A 24,018-nucleotide genomic window follows, 5' to 3' on the forward strand; every position below is an offset into this window, starting at 1 on the left:
CTCTGCAGTGAAAGGACCCTGGATTTGGACTCAGAAGAATGTTCCTTCTGGTTCTAATTCTGCCACTAGCAAAATAATAATAATAATTATTATTATTATGCCACTAGCAATGTAAACTTAGGCAATTCATTTAGCATCTCTGAACATGACTGCCAACTGCAAATTAGGGACTGTATCTGACCTGCTTTAAACAATAGAAAATAGGGATCCCTGGGTGGCGCAGCGGTTTGGCGCCTGCCTTTGGCCCGGGGCGCGATCCTGGAGACCCAGGATGGAATCCCACATCGGGCTCCCTGCATGGAGCCTGCTTCTCCCTCTGCCTGTGTCTCTGCCTCTCTGTCTCTCTGTGTGACTATCATGAAGAAATAAATAAAATCTTTAAAAATAAATAAATAAACAAACAATAGAAACTATAATTTGAACAATACCTTTATTATTGTTACAAAAAAAAGTGAGGTAAAAAGGCAGTAACATGCATAAGAGAAATACATCAAAGTTCAAAGAGTATAATCTAAAATTAACTTTAAAAACATGCCATGGAACACAGAAAATACCTCTAGAAGTACACACAAGAACATGGTAACATGATTGTGTCTGAGGAAAGGACCTGAAAGGCTAGGAAAAAGGATGAGATATATGTTTTTAAACATTCTGAAAATTATACCACAAGAATGTATTACCTATTTTTTTTTTATATGGATAAACTTATCCCTCAGGAAAAAAAGGACACAACCTCTGAGGGATTGTCTTGAAATTGAAGGATTGTTCTATCAACACCTTAAATCTCATCAGAGTGTCTGAGGCTTCCTCCAACCAATTATGTTAATAAGGATAATAGCTAATGTTTACCAAGCAATTACTTCCCGTCAGGCTCTAAAGTAAGCACCATTTATGCAAGATCAGCTAAACAATACACACAGTTCTAGAGTATTACCAGATGACCTCAACAGTTTAGGTGGGGACACCTAGAACCCACGGCAAGCACCCGCAGACATTCCAACTGGTTAGACAGTTGCTTGCTGTACAAACAGCAAAAGGATATATGGTTCACTGCTGAAGAATACAGATGCATTTTAAATGCACTACTAAAGTCTATCACAAAAACAACTCTGTGTTTTAGCTACAAACTGACGCACTGCAGAAAATAGGTAAATTACTTACTAATTAATGCCCAGCAAACCATCCTAATTCAAAACTAGTCTCAGCTTGTATCTGGCTAGTTCTACATTTTTCTTAATTAGAGAATTTTTATATTTTGTGTTTAAAAGAACAGATTTAAATTAACATGCACCCATTCCTGGTTCCTCAATGGAAGGAAGGAAGGAAGGAAGGAAGGAAGGAAGGAAGGAAGGAAGGAAGGAAGGGAGGGAGGGGAGGAGGGAGGGAGGGAGGGAGGGAGGGAGGGAGGGAGGGAAGGAAGGAAGGAAGGAAGGAAGGAAGGAAGGAATTCATGAGTTATGTCTACAAATGGACGTAAGTGTGACATTAGGGAAAGAACACAGAACTCTGCATCTGAAGCCATGAATTCAAGTTCTAGCTCCACCACTTATTTGTACACACACCCTTTAACATAAATACTTCTATCATAATAAGATGTAAAGAAAGTAGTTTTTTTTTTAAGATTTTATTTATTTATTCATGAGAGACAAAGAGGCAGAGACACAGGCAGAAAGAGAAGCAGGCTCAATGCAGGGAGCTCAATGTGGGACTCAATCCTGGGACTCCAGGATCATGCCCTGGGCTGAAGGCAGGCGCTCATCCGCTGAGCAACCCAGGTGTCTCAAGAAAGTAGTTTTAGTCCTCCCTGATGTAAAAGAAAATAGTTATATGTACTATCACTACCACAAATTCAAAATGGACCTAAATGTTCTCTAAAACTTATTTCCTCCTGTGTTCCTTCCTTCTCTGAATAACACCATCATATATCCCTGTTGCCTGGGCCCAAAATCTCAGTTCTATGTGTCTCATCCCTCCTTCAATCTCACATACAATAAAGTTGTCCAATCAATTTATCTAATGTCTGTCCTCTCTCTTATATCCATCCTCTTTTCTTTACTCCCACTATCCTAATTCAGGCCTTTCTCTAGTTTGTAAAACAGTCTTCTACATTTGACAAAATTCCACATCTGTTCATGACAGAAACTCAACAAAGTGCATTTAGTGGGAACATATCTCAACATAATAAAGCCTCCCATAAATGAAAAACCCACAGCAAACATCACACTCAATGGTGAAAAACAAAAGAGCTTTTTCCTCGAAGGTCAGGAATAAGACAAGGACACCAACCCTCATTACTTCTATTTAGCATAATACAGAAAGTCCTAGCTACAGCAATTCGAAAGGAAAAAAAAAAAAGAAAAAAGGCAACCAAGTCAGGAAGAAATTTAACTGTCACTATTTGCAGATGACATGACATTATACATAGAAAACACTAAAGAGTCCAACAAAAAACTATCAGAATAAATGAATCTGGTAAAGTTGCAGAACAACAATTTCCTAATTGGTTTAGTTTCTTCTTAGTTTAATTCCATTCTACACCCTTCGTCCAGAGTAATATTCCTAAAGCACAGCTTTGAGCTGACATTCTCTTGCTCCAAACCTTTGAGGGGCTCTTTTCTGTCTCTCAAAGGGCCTTCATCATAGTCTGGCATTAAGTTAGGTTGCTTACCAACAGCCACTTCCTTTCCCCTTCCATGGTGAAGCAGCCCTAGTTTTCATCCCTAACTGTCTTTAGACAGTTTTTTTTTTTTTAAGATTTTTATCTATTCATTTGTTTTAGAGATAAAGCAGGAGGAGGAGGAGGGGGAGAGGGACAAGCAGACTGCACTGAGTATGGAGCCAGAGGCAGGGCTCAGCCACATAACTGCAAGATCAGGACCTGAGCCCAAATCAAGAGTCAAGACACTCCACTGACCATGCTGCCCAAGCGCCCTGGTCTCTACTTTAATCCCATCTTCCTTGTCACACTATTGTATTAAAAATTGGCCTCAGGGAAGTGCGACCTAAAGTGGTCTAATCACAGCAAAGACCTAGATTTGTATTTCATAATGTGAGTGGGGAGTGAAGGAGGAAAGTTAAATCTCTTCTAGGGAGGGTGTGATATGCAAATGTGAAGCCTGAACTCCTACCACCATTTTATTACCTTGAAAGAAAAAAGCCACACTGAAAAGGAAGTCATCAACACTGGGGACAAACAGAGCATAAAGAACTGCAACGCCAGAACTCTGCTCAAATTATACCTGAACATCCCACCCCTAAAAAAACTTGTTATTTGAAGCAGCTAAATTCCTTTAGTTCTTGGGTTCCTCTCTGACTTATAACCACAAACACTGTGACAGAAAAATCATCCAAAAGTTAGATTCAACCTCTCTTACGAAATCATCTCCCACTCCATGAAATACTTAAAAGCAAGCTAGTCTACATATCTTTTAAGTATGTAACATGTACATTTGATTCTAGAAACAAAATAGGGGAGCATAGATGTGGGGAAAAATAAGCTCCTTTTCCCCCATAGTTTGCTCCTCTACTTTTTTGTGTTATATGCTCCAAAAAATTTTAAGAACCAGTGCCAGTCACAGTATTTAGAGCAACCAAAATTCACCTTAATTGTGCCCATTCTAAAAAATAGCTAAATAGAAACAAAAATGCAAATAATCTCTCTCCAGACAAAAACTAACTAGGGTTTTTTTTTTCTCTCTCTCTCCCCCTTTTGTGCTTTCTTTTTTAAGTATTTTTTTTCTTTTTTGGAAGGTTTGTTTCATTTACTCAAAAAAAATTTTAGAAAGCACTGTCATTACAACAAAAATCCTATTCATGCTAATAAATTGATTTAAAGAAAACGAGATAAGCACATCTACCCTTGTATAAGTTTTTTCAATTACTATGACAAATATCCCTTCTTTGCTTTCTTAAGGTCTTAATTTGTTTTAAACATATGAAACTCATAACAAGTGTCTTTTAGGAGTAAAGTAATTTAAAGCCAAAACACTGCAGAACAATAAAAGACTGTCCTTGTTCTTACTACTCCACTACATGAAAAGAAAAACAGACATTCTCTGTATTCTCTACAGCTAGTGCCAGCACTGACCATGAAATGTTTACACAGTCCCTACAAAGGGAGACAGGAAAGGTGTTGTGAGGGACAAGTGTCAAATCTACTGCTGCTTCCAGATTCAGTCTCCCTAAAATATTATTCTCTTCCAGCAACCTGAACAAAGACAATCAGATTTTCTGTCAGAAGTATCTTATACCATCTAAATAAATTTCCATCCTGCTATGGTGACTACAAACAAATCAGATTCCCACTAAGAGATCAAAAGTTTACCTTATTTGTCACTGAACTGCCTCTTGCTCACTAGCTTCTCTCCTGTCTTCCCATCTCATTTGTCACCAGTGCTTTCTTTCCCCTTTCTTTTCCATAGTGGGGGAAAAAAATTGTGACAGATTATTGTAACATTAAACTCCTCAGTTTCAAAGCTATTCTTTCTTTCCCATTTCACCTTAATTACTGGTAGTATAAAGAATTTGGTTTTTAAAAAAGTTGCAAGTACTAAGAATTTAATTGTTATCCCTCAAATTAAATACCTGAAGTAGACAACTCCATTTCATTTATTTATTCACTCTTTCAATCAACAATTATTTACAGAGGTCTTTAAAGATGTCACATGTTAAATCAGTGGCAATGACTTTGACATAAAAAAACGTTACTGTGTTTCTCAGATTATTGTTCAGCTCATTTAACCACACCACTTCAGTAAAATGGTCACTCTGGCTTCTAATTAGTGACCAGAAATCAGAACTTCTATTTTTATTTTAAATTCTACCCCTCTGGGATTATAGGTAACCATTGTTTTCTTTAATGCAATACTGTATTCTCCATTTTTTAAAATGAGCATACATTATTTTTATAATTTAAAAGCCACAATTTTTTAAAAAGCACTTACTGCCTTTTATTATTTCACAACAATTATTTATCCTCACTCCTGGCGGAATATTTCAGTGTATAAAACAGACATTCCTCAGAAAGTCCTACTAAAATGTCTGGGGGAAAAAAAAACACAAACAACCTCATATGTACTACCAACAAGTACCAAAACCATATGGGTTCATCTCCTTTTGTCTATCCCTGATTCTCTTTCTACTCTATTTTAAGCAACTGATAAAGTTTCTAAAAAGCCTTTATTATAAGAAAAGCAGATTAATGCACTGATTTTTCTCCAAAAACATTCATTTTGTTGCTATTGTAGGACACTCCCTACATCCAAATTTTAACTCTTCATACCTAATAGACAACAAATGGAGAGTAAACAGCTGGGTCTCTCTTGGGTTCCCTTATCCTGGAAAGCTCTAATTTTAGTTTCTCCCTAAATAATCAACACTACTTTACAAAATTTTACTCCAAAGAAAAAACACATTGTCATACAAATACCCACAAATTAAAGTTCCTATTAGAAAATAAATAGGTACTATGGAAAGTCAAAAAAAAAAAAAAAAGACTTTTTAAAGAAAAAAATATTTACAAAACTCATGTCCACAATTAAATTTGAATGTTCTTCTGAATTCTAAGAACATCCTTTAAGGAAGCATAAAGTTTTATGTTGCTGTGTAAGGAAACCTCGGGTATATTGGGGAAAAGCTCAGGGGCCCATAATCTCATCACAAAGCAGCAGGGTCAAAAGGCAGAGGTCAGGGAATCAGGGGAACAGGGAATAAAACAGTTCCCACACTTGAGAGAAGACTATATCTCATTTCAGAAGACATTCAAAAACTCTTCAGTTGTATTTACTAAAATAATACAACCATTTACACTGTCAGTCCCAAAGCAAATCTGAATTTTACAAAACAATTTCTTATTTTTAAAAGCAAAGGATTTAAGAAGTTACTTCTCCTATATTAAAAAAAAAAAAAAAAAAAAAAAAAAAAAAACACCACCAATCTCTCTCCCTCACACACATACACCAAGGCTTCAGCTGTCTCTCAAAGACTGACTTTCAGATAGATAAAAGCTGTCACCTGATCTATTCAACAGAGTTCAGTGGGGCACAGAAATAAATACTAAACATGCATACATGTCAACAGACATTTCACATCGAGCCCTCTGCCCCCTAATGATTCAACAAAGTATGCCTACTTCTTGGCCTTATGGCTACCTTCAGAAAAAAAGCTAAATTTTTACTCCTGCTTTGAGGAGATTTCATTCCAGGGAAGAGTGAATGTGATTTTGTTAAACTTGAGTAGGTGCAACATTTGTGCAGGAGACTGTAATGACTCCCCCAGCCCTGAATTAAATCTGTGGGGGCTCCAGGGTCTAGGACACTAATTTGGATACCTCTGTACAATTTCTCAGACTCTTAACCATAAAAATCTGTGTTCCAAGTAGAAGAGGGGGTGAGAGAAAAATTAGTAAGATCAAGAAAAGAGGATTTTTGACTTGAGGTGTGATTTTCTACTGCCTTCCACCCTCCATACACCTGTATTTTACACTCTTCCCGCTGGCCCCTTCCACCAGGGACAAGACAGTTTACGCGTGGTTCACAGTAAATGAGGTCTGTTCATCCTTCACTGTGAGGAGTACACAAAATTTTACATTTGAGCACACACACCTTTCACATATTTATTTAAAATCAAATGGTGGCTACAGCTGCCAATGGAAAAATAAGCACTGCTGGCCAGGAGTGAGAACAGCTAAACAAAATAACCTATTTTGGCACAATCACCTCAAGAAACTGTGAAATCACAGTCATTGTTCTCATGAACAATGGCACAAAGCAAATGAAGTCAAGGTGGAAAGCTCATTTCCCTGGAGGTGAGCCAGAATATCTTGAAATCCAGACAAAAGTTTATTTATTAAGAAATAGAATACACTTGAGACAGGAGATGGGAAACATTCTGAAACAATCTGTTATCTTATTACCCCAGCCTTTTAAATTTCCTTAAAGGTTAGGGTTAAATGAAGTGAAGAGAAATTAACCTAGAAAATAAAATAAAACACTGTGGTCCTGGAAGTGAATCATCCATAATCTTTAAACCTATAACCAGTTCTAAATTTCTACTGCTCAAATTATTCCTATGCAAGTCTATAGATGATTCTCATGGAATTCCATTCAATAGGCTGATGCCGATTCTTATAATCAAGAAACCATACAAGAGTCCAAGGGGACACCTGAGTGGCTCAGTGGCTGGGCATCTACCTTCGGCTCAGGGTGTGATCCTACGGTACCTGTACTGAGATTGGGATAGAGTCCCATTATCGGGCTCCCTGCATGGGGCTTGCTTCTCCCTCTGCTTAAGTGCCTCTCTCTCTCTCTCTCTCTCTCTCTTGCTCTCGCTCTGTCTCTGTCTCTCATGAGTAAATAAATATTAAAAAAAAAAGAGGGATCCCTGGGTGGCGCAGCAGTTTGGCGCCTGCCTTTGGCCCAGGGCGCGATCCTGGAGACCCGGGATCGAATCCCACATCGGGCTCCCGGTGCATGGAGCCTGCTTCTCCCTCTGCCTGTGTCTCTGCCTCTGCCCCTCTCTCTCTCTCTCTCTCTGACTATCATAAATAAATAAAAATTAAAAGTAAATAAATAAATAAATAATAAATAAATAAATAAATAAAGAGTCCAAGATGCTCACTCTCCTTCACAACAATTCCTGTCTCACCTGTCTAGAGGGAAACAATCCTTCCTTATTTTAGTCCCAATTTACAGCAAAAAGAAAGAAAAAAAAGGATGTAAATTTATTATACGGAAAAAATATTGTTGATCTACCAGATTGTCCCTGTTTTCTCAAATAACTATGAGAAAAGAAAAAGAAACTAAAGGTATACTAGGAACACAAAGTATTATGCCTGAAAAGCCATGGAAAATAAAACTCTGCCCAGTTCCTGCTGGAGATGAAGGTAACTGAAGGATTTATTTTTTTTTAAGATATTATTTACTTATGAGAAACAGAGAGAGAGAGAGAGGCAGAGGCAGAGGGAGAAGCAGGCTACATGCAAGGCCCAAGTCTCCAGGATCAGGCCCTGGGCTGAAGCAGGCGCCAAACCGCTGAGCCACTGGGGCTGCCCCCCAAACGAGCAATTTTAAGCAGTTTCATGAGGACTAAGGTGAAAGTAAGGGTGATCTCTGAAGAAAGGATTAGGAAAAAAAATGTACAAAAAGTCTGGTCTGAGCAAATTTGTGCCCAACTGTACAGAAGAATTAAGACTATCAAAAACTGTGTACCTGGGTGGCTCAATCAGTTAACCCTCTGTCTTCAGCTCACATCATGATCCCGGAGTCCTGGGATCAAGCACCATGTCGGGCTCCCTGCTGGGGGGGGGACTGCTTCTCCCTCTTCCTCTTCCTCTATCCCGCCCCCATCTTGTGCGCTCTCAACTTGTCAAATAAATAAAATCTTTAAAAAAAATAGACTATCAAAAACTTAACTTATGTATCACTTCTACACTGTTTCCTTGAACTACAGAGTAAGTCCCTGTGTTAAATAAATGACTGTAAGAACGTGCTATACTGGAAAAGAAGACAAGAAGTAAGGGCAAGAAAACTTGGTCTTCAAAGCAGGTACCTGGATTCTCCAGGCTTGGGTAGGAGAAAATTATGTAAAACAGGTGGATTTACATCACACAAGGCCTTTGTGATGTAGAAAATAGACTACTTTAAATTATCTTAAAACTGTGTTTCACAGTTTATTTTATTTTTATTGCTTTTAAGAATTTATTTATTTATTCATGAGAGACACAGAAAGAGAGGCAGAGACACAGGCAGAGGGAGGAGAAGCAGGCTCCATGCAGGAGCCCAATGCGGGACTGGATCCCGGAACTCTGAGATCACATCCCGAGCCGAAGGCAGATGCTCAACTGCTGAGCCACCCAGGCATCCCGGGTTTCTCAGACTTCAGAACCTGCATCTAAGCATTCAGCATGCTGGTCCTCACAACAGAGTTGAACTTAAAAGACTCTACAACTCTTTAAAATTATAATTTCACCTCCTATTTTTATTTCACTCTGTGATTTAAAGCTCTTCCCAAGAAACCGTCACATTTTATAACTGAGGAAAGTATCTAAAAAGTATCTAATTGTCTAGATCAGCATAGTATTGAAAAACATACTCCCATGTGTGTCCTCAGATTATGAACAATTTTTTCTTTTTTTTACTGCAGTGGTGCCTATGATTCCACCTCTTTCTCTTCCATCCAATAAAAGCACATGAGAATGGAACTGAGTGAGAATGGCATCATTAGAGAGAAAGCCTTGATTCTACTCACTTATTTTAAAACCCGTATCATTTACAACCTCAGTATCTCAACTACTGTTAATAATTACTGTGACTCAGCTCGGAACCAGCAAGCCCACCAATGTGTCACCACTCACTAGTCGAGGACAGCTGGTCTAGAGGATCCAAAGGGGTGGTAAGCACAGTGGAAAAGGACTATGTTGCAGTCAGACAGCTTGGGAGATAATCCCAGCTTTCAGTCTCTGAGAGTTTGGGGAACACCTCACATAACATGAGGAAAATAACACTTTCAAGTTAGTGTGAAGACCAAAAGTAATGTTTATAAATCACCAATCACAATTCATGACTCTATAAGTGTCAGCTCTTTTCATAGCTTCATTGTATTAAGGTGACTTCTGACTTAATAGTGCTAGTACATGTCTTTGAAAGTCATTTAAGGAAAGGATTAAAAAATAGCTTTGTACCAGTGATATAAGTTTATAAAAGAAAAATGAAAGGTATTAACTCAAAAAGTTCATGTTAATTAAAAGTTATAATATTTAATTTAGAATAAAATTAGTAAAAAAACAAAACAAAACAAAACAAAAAGAATAAAATTAGTAAAAGTCAGATTCTTTGAAAAGGCACACGGATGTCTGGGAAAGCAACTTATCTTCATGATGTGCTATCTCAGGAGCATCTAATATACCTCCATTTTTTTTCCTAGAATTCTCACTTCTTAGCTCCTTATACTCATTTTGTTTGAAAAGTAATGTGGAAAAAAGTCTCATATTAAAATTTTTTAGAATCTCTGGCTAAAAGATCATTAGATGGTACCATTTTAGTACTGTACAATACAGACAAAATGGGGCACCTGGGTGGCTCAATGCTTGAGCATCTGCCTTTGGCTCAGGTCCTGATCCTGGGGTCCTGGGATCGAATCCCACATCAGGCTCCTTGCAGGAAGCCTGCTTCTCCCTCTGCCAATGTCTCCACCTCCCTGTGTCTCTCAATAAATAAATAAATTTAAAAAAAATACAGACAAAATATGGGGGAAAATATAAGAATTAAACTTCATAGAAACAAAGGAACTGTCCTGCTATGTCTAAAACTGATGTGACATGGCCAAGAAGGAGGAAACTATGAAGGCATTTTCCTAAGATATTCCTCTAAAGTCACAGTTGAAGCTACAAGTAATCTTTAGTACATTTTCTGACATTTTATAAATACTACTCACCATTTATATGTCATCTAGCATTAGTTTATTAATAACTGTCATACGCTTACAAAACAAAAACAAAAAGTTTGCTGTTACCTATACACTTGCTTGCATAAAGCTGATTTTTAAAAAGATTATTAATTTTTCATAGTGTATTTCAAGAGCAAATAGGCTAAGAAATTTTAGGAGCTCACCACAAAGCTGACATATATTTTTTACTAAACTATTTCTTAAGATTTTATTTATTTATTCATGAGACCCAGAGAGAGAGAGGCAGAGACACAGGCAGAGGGAGAAGCCCAATGTGGGACTTGATCCTGGATTCCAGGATCATGCCCTGAGCTGAAGACAGACACTCAAACGCTGAGCCACCCAGGCGTCCCTACTTTTTTACAAAAATTAATCATTTATCTACTCTCTTGCTATTTCATCAATCTCAAGTTTCTCATTTTTTTTTTAAAGATTTTATTTATTCATTCATGAGAGACGCAGAGAGAGGCAGAAACACAGGCAGAGGGAGGAGAAGCAGGTTCCATGCAGGAGCCCGATGTGGGACTCAACCCCAGAACTCCGGGATCATGCCCTGAGCTGAAGGCAGACGCCCAACCGCTGAGCCACCCAGGCATCCCAAGTTTCTCATTTTTAAAAAAACTCTAGTTTCCATTTTAGAGGATAAAAAACCCCACACATAAATCAAATACGCTAATTTTAATTTCAGTAATAAAAAGGAAAAGGTCTATTTTTGTCCATCTCAAATTATCTCAAAATTATTTTATTCTAACAATCTATGTGTGTCACTATTTTGGTCACTGTGTATGTAATAATAAACAAGAAGGAAAAAGGTCTTGCCCTCTAGGAGCCAAAAATCTAATAGGGAAAACTGACTTTAAAAAGTAAAAGTAAACAAATACATTTATAGTAAACTGTCAGGTGCCAATAAGTGCTACAAGGAAAATAAAGTAGGGCTACTGGCAAGAGTGGGGCAGGCAAAGAAAGGAAGAACACTATTTTATACAGGATGGTCTGAGGCCAATCTGAGGAGGTAACACTTGTGCAGAGACCTAAATGATGAGAAGAAGCCAATATTGTAAAGATATGGGGCTGCTCTGTCATGTGGTTATTAAACACTTGAATCATGACTTGTCCAAATTGAGATGTGAGGTAAGTGTAAAATACACACTGGATTTTGAAGATTAGTAAGAAAAACAGAATGTTAAGTATCTCATTAATAATTTTCATATTGATTATATGCTGAAATAATATCCTACATACATAAATAAAATACATCATCAAAATTAATATCTATTTCTTTTTAGACTATTAGAAAACTTGAAACTACGTATGTGTCTCATACTTATAATGGACAATGCTGTCTAAAAAGAGGATTTCAGGGAGACAAGAGAAGATGAACACAATATGAGACTAGAAACAGCTTCCGGTTTTTAAGGACCTTCAAGAAAATCAACATAGCCATGAAGGAGTGATCCAATCAGAAAAGGCTGGAAAAGTAGACAAAGACCAGATCACGAAGAGCTTTCCAAACCAGGTTGCTATAAACTAAATATGTGTCCCTCTCAAAATTCATTATGTTGAAATTTAATTTCCAATGTCATGGTATTTAGAGGTGGGGCCCTTGGGAAGTGGTCATGAGGGTAAAACCCTCATGAATAGGATTCATGCCCTTATAAAAGAGAACCGAGAAAGCTGTCAGCCCTTCCACACAAGAGCCATCTGTAAACCAGGAAGAGGGTCCTCCCTAGACACAGGATCTGCCAGCACCTTGAACTTGACTCCCAGCCTTCAGAACTGTGAGAAATAAATTTGTTATTTATAAGCAGCCTGAACAAAATAAGATACAGGGTAGAGTCTGATTCCTAAGAAAGCTAATGAAGAATTTTAGGTGGAAAAAAAATATTCTAAGATCCCACAGTGGGATAGTTGGCAGTATCATTCATACTGCTAGTACAGACTTCTAGAGATTATCTAATACAGGGATTTCAAACAGAGGTCCCTGGCTCCCTAAGGGCCAATGTAAATAATAACTGAGAGTCCATGAACTGATATTAATATTTCAAAAAACTTATTAAAAACTGCACCTTTCCTGTAAAGGGAACCACAAAGACTAACTGATTTTTTTTTTCCTTTCCTTGTGGCTGAAATTATAATTACTCAATTGGTCCTCATGTGGCATATGTGGTGTATATATATACACACATATATACATATATATACCCTTGTACTCTATCATTTAGGATTAATTTTTTCAAAAACAGATACATTTAGTTTTTTCACTCAAAAACAAGTTCAGGCTCATGGAAGAGAGGAGTGGTATGTTCAGAAATCAGTCACTTCACTTAACCCCTTTGAAATAGATGAAAACATTGAGCCCACAGATGTCCTAACTCACAGGCCAGGATTGGACTCCTGGCTCCTGACTGTGCATCCAACTCTAATTATGGTTTCACAAGTAAACATACATTCCTTTTAAAAACTATAAACCAGGGCAGCCCCGGTGGCTTAGCGGTTTGGCGCCGCCTTCAGCCCAGGGCATGATCCTGGAGTCCCAGGATCAAGTCCCGTGTCAGGCTCCCTGCATGGAGCCTGCCTCTCTCTCTGTGTCTCTCGTGAAAAAATAAGTAAAATCTTAAAAAAACTATAAACTATCTAAGGACAAGTAATAATTTATGCTAAGAAAAGACATGATAAAACCCAGTAAAAAGAGCAAAGATATTTTTAAAAAGATGAAAGAGGGCAGCCCCGGTGGTTCAGTGATTTGGCGCCGCATTCTGCCCAGGGTGTGGTCCTGGAGACCCAGGATCGAGTCCCTCGTAGGGCTCCCTGCATGGAGCCTCCTTCTCCCTCTGCCTGTGTCTGTGCCTCTCTCTCTGTGTCTCTCATGAATAAATAAAATCTTTTAAAAATAGGGATCCCTGGGTGGCGCAGCAGTTTGGCGCCTGCCTTTGGCCCAGGGCGCGATCCTGGAGACCCGGGATCGAATCCCACGTCGGGCTCCCAGTGCATGGAGCCTGCTTCTCCCTCTGCCTGTGTCTCTGCCCCTCTCTCTCTCATTCTGTGACTATCATAAATAAATAAAAATTTAAAAATAAATAAATAAATAAATAAATACGTAAATAAAATCTTCTAAAAATAAATAAGTAAATAAAAATAAATTTAAAAAATAAAAAGATGAAAGATTTATGGAGTTAGTAAATGCTTTATATTTATATAGTAAAATATATAGTAAAATATATATACTATATATATTTATATAGTAAAATATTTATATAGTAAAATCTTATATAGTAAAATCTTTATAAATATTCATTAATAAAAACAAAAGTAACATCATATATATACTCTTCTCAATTTTTAATGAATGAATAAGGGAATTCATTCACACAAGAGACATTATCAGTGCTGATCATAAAAGAGACAAGCCAGGCCAGACCATAAAGTCATAAAGACCAGTAGTCTCCCTCTTAATATTTTTCCTATAAGAAGCAAAAAGATAATCTCATTTGATTATAAAGTTATCCATGTGGTCCCTACACTGGTAGATTTTCCAATCTGCATTATAACAGTGCATGTCATTAAGGAGATGGCAAATGTAGTGGTTATGGACATGAATGGATCATGCCAGACAGACTTTCAATCCGGAGTTCAGGTTTCTGCTTCATTTGTTAATACAGGACATACCGTATAGGAAGTTCAGAATATGAGAAGACACTTATGTCCATCCCTCCTTCCATATAATCAATTACTGTAAGAACCTGGGTGAAGTACTTAAAAACTTCCTAGTCTCCGTTTCCTCACCTGCAAAACAGAGAAGATAATGCCACCTTCTAAGGTGGTTGTCAGGATTAAATGAAGCAATAATTATGAAGCATTTACCACCAAGCTTGCTTGCTTGCCATGTGGAAAGCAGTGAACAAATGTTAGTTATTACTGCTATTTTGTCACAGATTCTTACAGAATGGTTACTGTCACTTATATACTACACAACTGGCACACTGTAAACATTTAATATTGAACAATTAGGGGATCCCTGGGTGGCTCAGCGGTTTGGCACCTGCCTTCAGCCCGGGGCGTGATCCTGGAGTCCCAGGATCGAATCCCACATCAGGCTCCCTGCATAGAGCCTGCTTCTCCTCTGTGTTTCTGCCCCTCTCTCTCTCTCATGAATAAATAAATAAAATCTTAAAAAAAACAAAAACAATCCAAAATGTACTGGCTAATTATGGCTTTCTTAAAACCAAAATTTAGGTTGTAATCAATCAAATTTATTAAGGGTTTGGACATAATAGCACTCGTTTTCTAAAGTATTTTACATAGGAAAACTGTCTCTACCCTCCATTAAATTTCAGAAGAGGAAAAGGTTTTCCTCTCTATGGAGCCTCATGAAAATCATAACTAATAATGCACTGTATTTTAGACACTTTCATTACTCCAAGCAAATCTGTGACCAGTAGTGGAATTAGTACAAGCAAATTTCAGAATACCTGAAATTCCTGTCTTAACACCTCAGCAGATGTTACCTGCACTCCTCCAGCCTCCTTTGTCTCTCCCTATCCCGTTTTTCTTTCCCTTTTTATTAGTTTCTTCTCCAAAGACATTTCTGTCCTCCTCTGTCCCCTTTCCCTTCCTGCTTCATCTTCTCTCATATTGAGCTCCTAATGCAGATATGCCCTGCGTTAACCAATTGAACAGAAGCCTGAGCCTTGGGGTTATCACTGGGAATTTAGCTGCACTGACTGATAGGCCAATTTCACTATAAAAAGTTTTATTCCCAGTGAATTTTAAAAATCAAGCTAACACTATCTCATAGTAACTAGACCTTGAATCTTCTTTGGCCTTATTAGAACAGAGGCTGATCCTCGTATTTCTCTTTCCCCAGCCTCCCAGTTTCCAGGCCAAACCTTTTAAACTCCCAAATATAATCCATTGTGAGCCAAGGATGGTGTGAAATGTATGAAGGGAAACCTCATTAAATAGGAAGCCACAGGCCAGAAGGGGGAGCTCTCATGCCCCACCACACTTCAATAGAGGAACCAACAGAGAGAGACCTTGCAAACACAAATGACTACCTGGGGAGGAGGAAAGGATTTCTTCTTACCTGGCAACAGCCCATCCAATATGAGACTGTCACAATTCAGTGACACTGAAAAGCTGCTACATTCTGAATTCCCAGTTTATTCCAATGGACTTTTTGTTTATAAGAGTGCCTCCTGGGGACACCTGGGTGGCTCCGTGGTTGAGTGTCTGCCTTTCGCTCAGGTGGTAATCCCGGGGTCCTGGGATTGAGTCCCACATCGGGCTCTCTGCATGGAGCCTGCTTCTCCCTCTGCCTGTGTCTCTACCTCTCTCTGTGTGTCTCTCATGAATAAATAAATAATTTTTTAAATAAATAAATAATAAACCCACTTTTCCAGGTAAAATAACAGTTTTAAGACTAACAATGTCAGATCAGGGCAGCTCTAACCCATAAAGCCTATGCAGCAGCAGGTCAGTTTTCAAAAGACATACTTTAACAGTCTTGACTATGAAATGCAGTCTGGAATAAAGGCAAACCTGAAATGCTTGCTAAACTCAAGTCAAGCTCATCTCTTTTCTAAGCTTAAATAAAATAACTATGGAGCACAGTGTACTGGAATAACCAGGCTCTAGTCTACTGTCTGCTGCAAGTCAAATATATTCTCTGAGGGATCCCTGGGTGGTTCAGCGGTTTGGTGCCTGCCTTCGGCTCAGGGCATGATCCTGGAGTCCAGGGATCAAATCTCACTTCAGGCTCCTGGCATGAAGCCTGCTTCTCCCTCTGCCTGTCTGTGTCTCTGCCCCTCTCTCTGCCTCTCTCTCTCTCTCTCTCTCTCTCTCTCTTTCATGACTAAATAAAATCTTTAAAAAAAAAAAAAAAAAGTTCTCAGGGCCCCTAATCTCTTAGCCTTGGTTTCTTCACTGTAAATGATGCTAAGGCTCCTTTCAGAACTATCATGGCATGATACTGTCAGTATCAACTACATGTTTTACTGTTGACCTTTGAACAACACAGATTTGAACTATGCAAATCCACTTACATGCAGATTTTAAAAATTAAATACAGTACAGTAGTAAATGTATTTTTTCTTCCTTATGATCTTTTTTTTTTTTTTTAGATTTTATTCATTTATTCATGAGAGACACAGAGAGAAGGCAGAGACATAGGCAGAGGAAAAAGCAGGCTCCTCGCAGCAAGCCTGATGCGGGACTCAATCCCAGAACTCCAGGATCATGCCCTGAGCCAAAGGCACACACTCAACTGCTGAGCCACCGAGACATCCCTATGATTTTCTTAATAACATTTTCTTTTCCAGGTGCCTGGGTGCCTCAGTTGGTTAAGTCTCTGGCTCTTGGTTTCTACTCAGGTCATGATTTCACAGTGGTGAGATCCTTGGGCTCCCTGATCAGCAGGGAGTCTGCTTGAGATTCTCTCCCTTTGCTCCACATGCATACGCATTCTCCCACTCTCTCTAAAATAAATAAATACATCTAAAAAAACCTTTTTTCTGGGGCACCTGGGTGGCTCAGTTGGTTAAGTGTCAGACTCCTGATTTTGGCTCAGGTCATGATCTCAGGGTCCTGGGATAGAGCCCCTCATCGGGCTCCCTCCTTAGCAGGGAGTTTGCTTGTCTCCCTCTCTCTCTGCCCTTCCTCCCCACTTGTGTGCGCACACTCTCTCTCTCTCTAAAATAAATAAATCTTCAAAAACTTTTCCTTAGCTTACTCTATTATAAGAATGTAATAGAGTAATATACGCAGTGTGCATTATTTGACTGTTTATGTTTTCAGTAAGGCTTCCAGTCAACTGGAGACTATTAGTAAAATTTGGGGGGAGTCAAAAGTTACGTGCAGACTTTCAACTGTATGGGGGAAGTCATTCCGCCCCCAACCTCCCTTTGTTCGAGGGTTAATTATATTTGAATTTAAACCATATTCACTGCCTCAAAGCTCCTCTGGAAACGATACCCGAGAAAACCAAAGTTAAATAGAGGCAGCAAGGAAGAGCTCTAAACAAAGGCTTGTGGCAGTGACTACACCCATTATACTTCAGTATTCCTCAGCAGAACTGAATCCAAACTACCACTGGAGTGCTTTAAGAATGTTCTGGCCACCACACAACTTGTGGACTCATATGTAAACTTTATACTCATTCATTTATTAAACACCATATATAAGGTACTATGGAAGAGAGAGGCAAAAACCATAAGCCCTCTCCTGGGAGTTTGCATATTTATGTTACTTAAATAAAGGTCCTTCATTTTTCTATTGCCTAAAAGATCTGCTGCTGTAAATCAAGCCATGTAAATTCCTACAGCTAGGTCTCAGAGGAAATGAGAGGCATAAAAGAAAATTCAAAATATCTTGCCTTTCTACATCTCAACTAATTCCAACAACTTCTATTTACACCTCCTTTCTTCTTCTTTTTTTTAAGATTTTATTTATTTATTCATGATAGACATAGAGAGAGAGGCAGAGACAAAGGCGGAGGGAGAAGCAGGTTCCATGCCAGGAGCCTGACACGGGACTCGATCCCGGGACTCCCAGATCATGCCCTGGGCCAAAGGCAGGCACTAAACCGCTGAGCCACCCAGGGATCCCCTACCTTTCTTCTTTATGCAACAATCAATTTGAAATATTTTTCATATATTTAACATGTTAAAAAATGTAAATATTTCTACTTTAATATCTAAAGGACATTTGTTTATGGATAAAGTGCATTTTAAAAATATACAGTGTATAGGAGAAGCATAATAGCTAAGATGAACTAAAGAAAGGACAATAGGAGGGATCCCTGGGTGGCGCAGCGGTTTAGTGCCTGCCTTTGGCCCAGGGCGCGATCCTGGAGACCCGGGATCGAATCCCACATCGGGCTCCCGGTGCATGGAGCCTGCTTCTCCCTCTGCCTGTGTCTCTGCCTCTCTCTCTCTCTCTCTCTCTCTCTCTCTCTCTGTGACTATCATAAATAAATAAAGAATAAAAAAAAAAAAAAAAAAAAGAAAGGACAATAGGAAATACCAGCATATCTGGGTGTGTGTGTGTGTATATACACACACACGTATATTTCATATGTATATATATAATTCAGATGTAAATATTTCATATGTATATGTACATACACATATATTTTGTATATATATGCATATTTCATACATGTGTATGTGTATATACATTAAATATAAAAGAAGTCTTTTCCACTGTTGGTAAAGCTAGGCTTTACTACAAGGAGTATCTAAGAAAAAATCTAAAGCTCTAATAGGGCAGCCCTGGTGGCTCAGCGGTTTAGGGCCACCTGCAACCCAGGGTGTGATCCTGGAGACCCAGGATCGAGTCCCACTTCGGGCTCCCTACATGGAGCCTGCTTCTCCCTCTGCCTGTGTCTCTGCCTCTCTCTCTCTGTGTCTCTCATGAATAAATACATAAAATCTTAAAAGATTTTCTAAAGAATAAAGCCCTAATAACTTTATCATAAAGTTTTAGTCCATTTAATTGTTACTTCATCATATGGCTTGCGTCCTTAATTTTATTTCAATGCCCCACCACCTGCAGAGTATAAATTCCAGGAACATACATACGTTAAGAAAAAGCCTATAGGATGCCTGGGTGGCTGAGCAGTTTAGCCTGCCTCCGGCCCAGAGCATGATCCTGGAGACCCGGGATCGAGTTCTGCATCGGGCTCCCCGCATTGGAGCCTGCTTTTCCCTCTGCCTGTGTCTCTGCCTCTCTCCCTGTGTCTCTCATGAATAAATAAATAAAATCTTAAAAAAAAAAAAGTCTATAAAGCAATCAGTAGAATTCATGTTTAATAGAAGTCAACTTAGACCTTCTACAGGCGAGGTGACAACTTGCTAAGAAACAGTGTGATAAAAATAGATCAGTTCCATAAAAGTAAAATAGAAACTTAACTATATTTAACTTTGAAATTAATGCAGCAAAACAGAAACAACCTCCTGACAAATTTGCCTAACTCACTGGCCTTGTTTCCACATCCCCAAATGAAGCTCTGTGGAAACAGTCAAGAAGACTGTTAGTTGGGAACGTGGCACTACATTCTCTTGTTTTCCTCTCATCTTACTGGCCATGCTTCTTAATTTCTTCAATTTCCTCTTCATCCTCACCCCTGAATGTTGGATTATCCCTAGGATTCAACTCTTGAGCCTTTTCTCTTTTCTATCTATACTCACTCCCTGGGTAATGCCATCTAATTTCATGGCTTTCAATTTATGTCTACATGTAAATTTTGACCCCTGAGAGAGGTCTTGCCCACCTGACACCTCCATTTGAATGTCTAATGGATATCTCAAATGTAACATGTCCAAAACTGAACTAATCTTTTCCAGCCTGCTTCGCTATCAGTCTTATCTCAGTAAATAGAGATGCTTATAATTGTTTAGGCCAAAAATCTTAAGGTCATCTTTGATCACTTTCTTTGAATATGAATATCTTATCCAATTCATCAGCAAGTCCTGCTGGCTCTACCTCCAAAATACATCCACTTTCTCACCACTTCACTGCTATCGCCTTGGTCTAAGCCACCAACACCTCCTACATCACAAAGCAAAAAAGAGCCTCCTAGCTAGTCTGCTTCTAACCTTCCAACAGTCTTATCAACAGCTTCTAACTGCTTCTAACAGTCTCATCAACAAGCCAGTCCAGCAAGCCTTTTAGAGAGTACATCAAGTATCATTATTGCACTGCTCACAACATCCCAGTTGCTTCCTGTCTCAGAGTAGAAGTTCAACAACTGTCTATTAGGCAAGAAGCCTAATGTCTATTAGGCCCTACACAACCTCCCTTACCCTTTTCTCTATGATTGTATCTACTACTCTCTCCTCCTTCAGCTCTACCTTGGCCTCCTGTTACCTGCACAAATGAGGCGCTCTCCTACCTCATTTCTGAATGCACCGTTTCCCCTGCCTGCAGTGCTGTTCCCCAAGACAATCCACACAAGTTGCTTCATCTCCGTCAAGGTTCTTTTCTAAGGTCACGTTTTCTGTGAGGCCTTCCCTAACCATCTCATTTAAAATCTGCAACCAGGGGCAGCCTGGGTGGCTCAGCCGTTAAGTGCCGACTTCAGCCCGAGGCCTGATCCTGGAGACCCGGGATTGAGTCCCACATCAGGCTCCCTGCATGGAGCCTGCTTCTCCCTCTGCCCGTGTCTCTGCCCCTCTCTCTCTCTCTCTCTCTCTCTCTCATGAATAAATAAAATCTTTAAAAAAAATAAAATAATAATAATAAAATAATAAAATAAAATAAAAATAAATAATCTGCAACCCGACAATCTCACCATTCTGCTGGTACATCTCATTTCCCTGCTTTATTTTTCTTCATAGCACTTATTGACATCTAGCAAACTATATATTTTCATTATTTGTTTACATTAGAACATAAGCACTATGATGGCAGGGATTATTCTAAAGATTTTATTTATTTATTCATGAGAGAGACAGAGAGAGGCAGAGACAGATACAGAGGGAGAAGCAGGCTCCCCACAAGGAGCCTGATGCGGGACACAATCCCTGGACCCCAGGATCACGCCCTGAGCTGAAGACAGACGCTCAACCGCAGAGCTACGCAGGTGTCCCGATGGCAGGGATTTTTTATTGCTTTGTTCACAGCTGTCCTCGATGCCTAGAACACAATCTATACCTTAAGGCTTTCAAAATTTTTTGTTAAATGAATCACTGATACTAAAATATTATCAGACAAAAATTACTATTATTTCAAAATACCAAATATCATGAGCGTAAATCTAAAACAAGCATTCACAGTTATGCATAGTATTCCAAGCGGAGAAGCCAGTGTCCAAAAAACGAATCAAAAATTAATTTTTTACTGCTTAATTTTGTTAAAGCCATCTGCACTACACCTACAGGTGTTGTTTTAGCTTTACTAGGCATACAGACTTGAGATAGAAAAGAAAAAAATACAGGCTTTTTCCTTTCTTCAGTCACTACTGACAAAACGTCTCCAAGTGACCCGGTACTACAAGTGATTAGGATGTTTCAGGGAGAAAGGGCTCTATAAAAATAAAAAGGATAAATAAAATAAATAAATAAAAGGGATTCTTCAATCTCAAAAGAGGACTCTCTCCGAATTTCTCTGCAGACATGTTTTCTAACTTGATATCCCTTAACAAAGCCATTCTTCACGTGTACGTGAAATCTCAGTTCAAGAGACAATATGGTTCTATAATTACACACGCAGAAAATCCTGGTACTTAATTCCTCTTTTCCAAAAGTCTTTAAAACTAGACACACAGTTTTTGCTGAAAATGTTTTTGCTGTGAGCCTGGCTTAAAAAGGTGCTCGCTCGGCTAAGACACAGGTTGATCAGCACTGCGTCTTAGAGCTGAACACATTTGTTTACTATTATTATTTAATACAGTCTCTCCAGTCTCCTCTGCTACCCCCCAAAAAAGTAAAGGGGAAGACAAAAACACACACTGGTGCCAGCAATAAGGCATGCCACGTCCAAAGCGAGCCGTTCTGAAAGACTATGACCCAAGTGTTTTAACGCTGACACAGATAAAGTCCAGGCGATAGGTGTCACTTGTCTCGCCCATTAACAACCACCACCGAAAATCAAGATCCAGATCCCAAGAAGGCCCAGAACGAAAAGAGGCGTGAAAAATGAAGCGGGTTGTTCCCCTCGGCCTCCGGCCGGCCCTGCGCACTCGTTACCCGCCACCCCTCCCCGTCATCCCCTCACGGCCCCTTCCTTTCCTTCCCCAGCATCGGCTCCCAGCTCAGCCCTGCACTGCGCCATCAGATGGGTTCAGAGGAGGGCCCGGCCGGTGCCCCTGCGGGAAGAGCCGAGCAGTAGTAACCCACGCGGTGCCCCCCACGGAGGGGGACGGCCACCTCCTCAAGTCAGCAACGGTGCAGGTGCTGTCCGCAACGCGTCGAGCGGAGGGAGTCTCAAGCGTTCCAAGGTCCTCCCCAGCGCCCGTGACGCGGCCGGAGGGACAGGATTCCGGAGGGTGACCGACCGCCACCGCGGAGCGCGAGGCGGGGAGCGGGGAGCGGGAAGCGGCGCGCACCGGGGACGGTCGGGGATGCAGTCCAAGCAGCCTCCCGCCCGCACTCGCCGCGCAGGGCCCCCGCCGCCCCCGCAGCCCCCGCAGCCGCGGTCTCGGGCGCCTCTCCCCGGACCGAGCCCGAGCCAGAGCGCCGCGTCACGTGCCGCGGCCGAAACTACTTCGCAGCCGGGCGGAGAGGCTCGGGGGGGGGGGGGGGGAGGGGGGAGGGGGGCGCGGGGGCAGGCGGGAGGATGCACCGGCTCGCGGCGAGGCCCGGGAGGCAGCGCGCGCCGGGCCCCCCCCGCCGGCCGCCTCCGCGAGCAGCTGCGGCCGCGGGGGCCGTGCCCGGGAGGCCGTGCCCGGAGCCCGCCCCCGCCCCCGCCCCCGTTATTAATAACCCCGCGCCTGCGAGGCGGAGGCCTCGGGCGGGCTCCCTCAGCGGCGCGACGCCCGCCGGCTCGGCAGCGCACCCTGCACGCGGCATAGATAACAATGTCATTAAATCGCCGCCGCCCGGGCGCCGGTCCGGAGGAGAGCGGGCGCCGCCGGGAGCCGACTTTGTCCGGAACCCGCCTCCCGCGCGTCCCCGCGGCGTCCCTGAGCGGACCCCCCGCGCCGCCGTCGCCCGGCCTTACCCGCCAGCTCGTCGGGCTCCAGCCCGCTGTCGGCGTCGATCCCGCACAGCACGAAGTAGTGCGCGAAGCGGCAGGCGGCCGGGGAGGAGCCCGAGCCCGGGCCGGGCGCCGCGCCGCTCCCGCTCATCCCGGCCGCTGCTCCGGCCGCCGCCGCCGCCGCCGCCGCCGCCGCCTCTCGGGAGGGCTCGCCGCCCTGGCTGCGGTCTCCGCGCGCCTGTCCTAGGGCGACACCGGCGCGCCCATGGCCGCGCAGCCGCCGCTCGTCACCGCAGCCTCGCTCCCCGCTCCCCGCTCCTCGCTCGGCGCCGGAGAAGCGGCCGCGAGCTCGCGCCCAGTCGGTCCCGCTCCCGCTCCCGCTCCCGGCTGGGGGAGGGGCGCGCAGGGGGAGTGTCGGCGTGAGAGGCTCGCGCCGCCGCAGCTGCGCTCGCGCACTGGAAGCCGCGGCGTCTGGCGCCCGCCGGTCAGCTGAGCGGCGCTCGGGCTGTGGGAGCGCGGCAAGGGCGGGGGCGCCGAGGACCGGCGCGCGGGGCGGAGGGGGCGGGGGGGGGCGGGAGGGGGCGGGGGGAGCGCGCGCTCGCGGCGGGCGGGAGCGCGCCCTTCTGTCGTGCGCGCGCGCGCCCTCCGGCGGGCTCCGCGGGGGCGCGCGGCGCGGGCGGGATGGAGCGCGCCCGCCGGGGCCGCGGCGCAGGGGGCGGCCGCGCACACGCCTGCTGGCCTCCGCGGCCCGCGAGGACGTTAGCCGCGGCGTGGGAGACGCTACCTGGCCTTAAAAATAAAAATAAATAAATAAAAAATAAAAAATGCAGCTTTGGGGAAGCTTCACAGCCGGTCTGAGACCATCTCCCACCACCGCCTGGACCATCAGCATCTTTTAAACTGTGACATGGGTAAATGCCTCGTTTTAAGAGCTCAGTCCTT

At 41.9% G+C, this 24,018-nt stretch overlaps 1 protein-coding gene across 7 annotated transcripts in view; it reads right to left on the bottom strand.

The window, feature by feature from the left end:
* The window catches only part of DENND5B (DENN domain containing 5B), a 204,555-nt gene extending 181,106 nt beyond the window's left edge, over positions 1–23,449 (bottom strand). For 6 of the 7 annotated variants that reach the window (XM_055318778.1, XM_055318774.1, XM_055318777.1 and 3 more), the window contains exon 1: positions 23,101–23,449. In XM_055318778.1, coding sequence (XP_055174753.1) covers positions 23,101–23,227 — 127 coding nt within the window. In that variant the 5' untranslated portion in view covers positions 23,228–23,449. Of the gene's footprint in view, positions 1–14,109; positions 14,210–23,100 lie in introns of those variants that run through there. The other variant, XM_055318779.1, reaches the window with a different exon arrangement.
* Between the last annotated feature and the right edge of the window lie 569 nt (positions 23,450–24,018).

Source organism: Nyctereutes procyonoides, unplaced genomic scaffold (genome assembly GCF_905146905.1).
Source record: "Nyctereutes procyonoides isolate TBG_1078 unplaced genomic scaffold, NYPRO_anot_genome, whole genome shotgun sequence".
Lineage (NCBI taxonomy): Eukaryota > Metazoa > Chordata > Mammalia > Carnivora > Canidae > Nyctereutes > Nyctereutes procyonoides.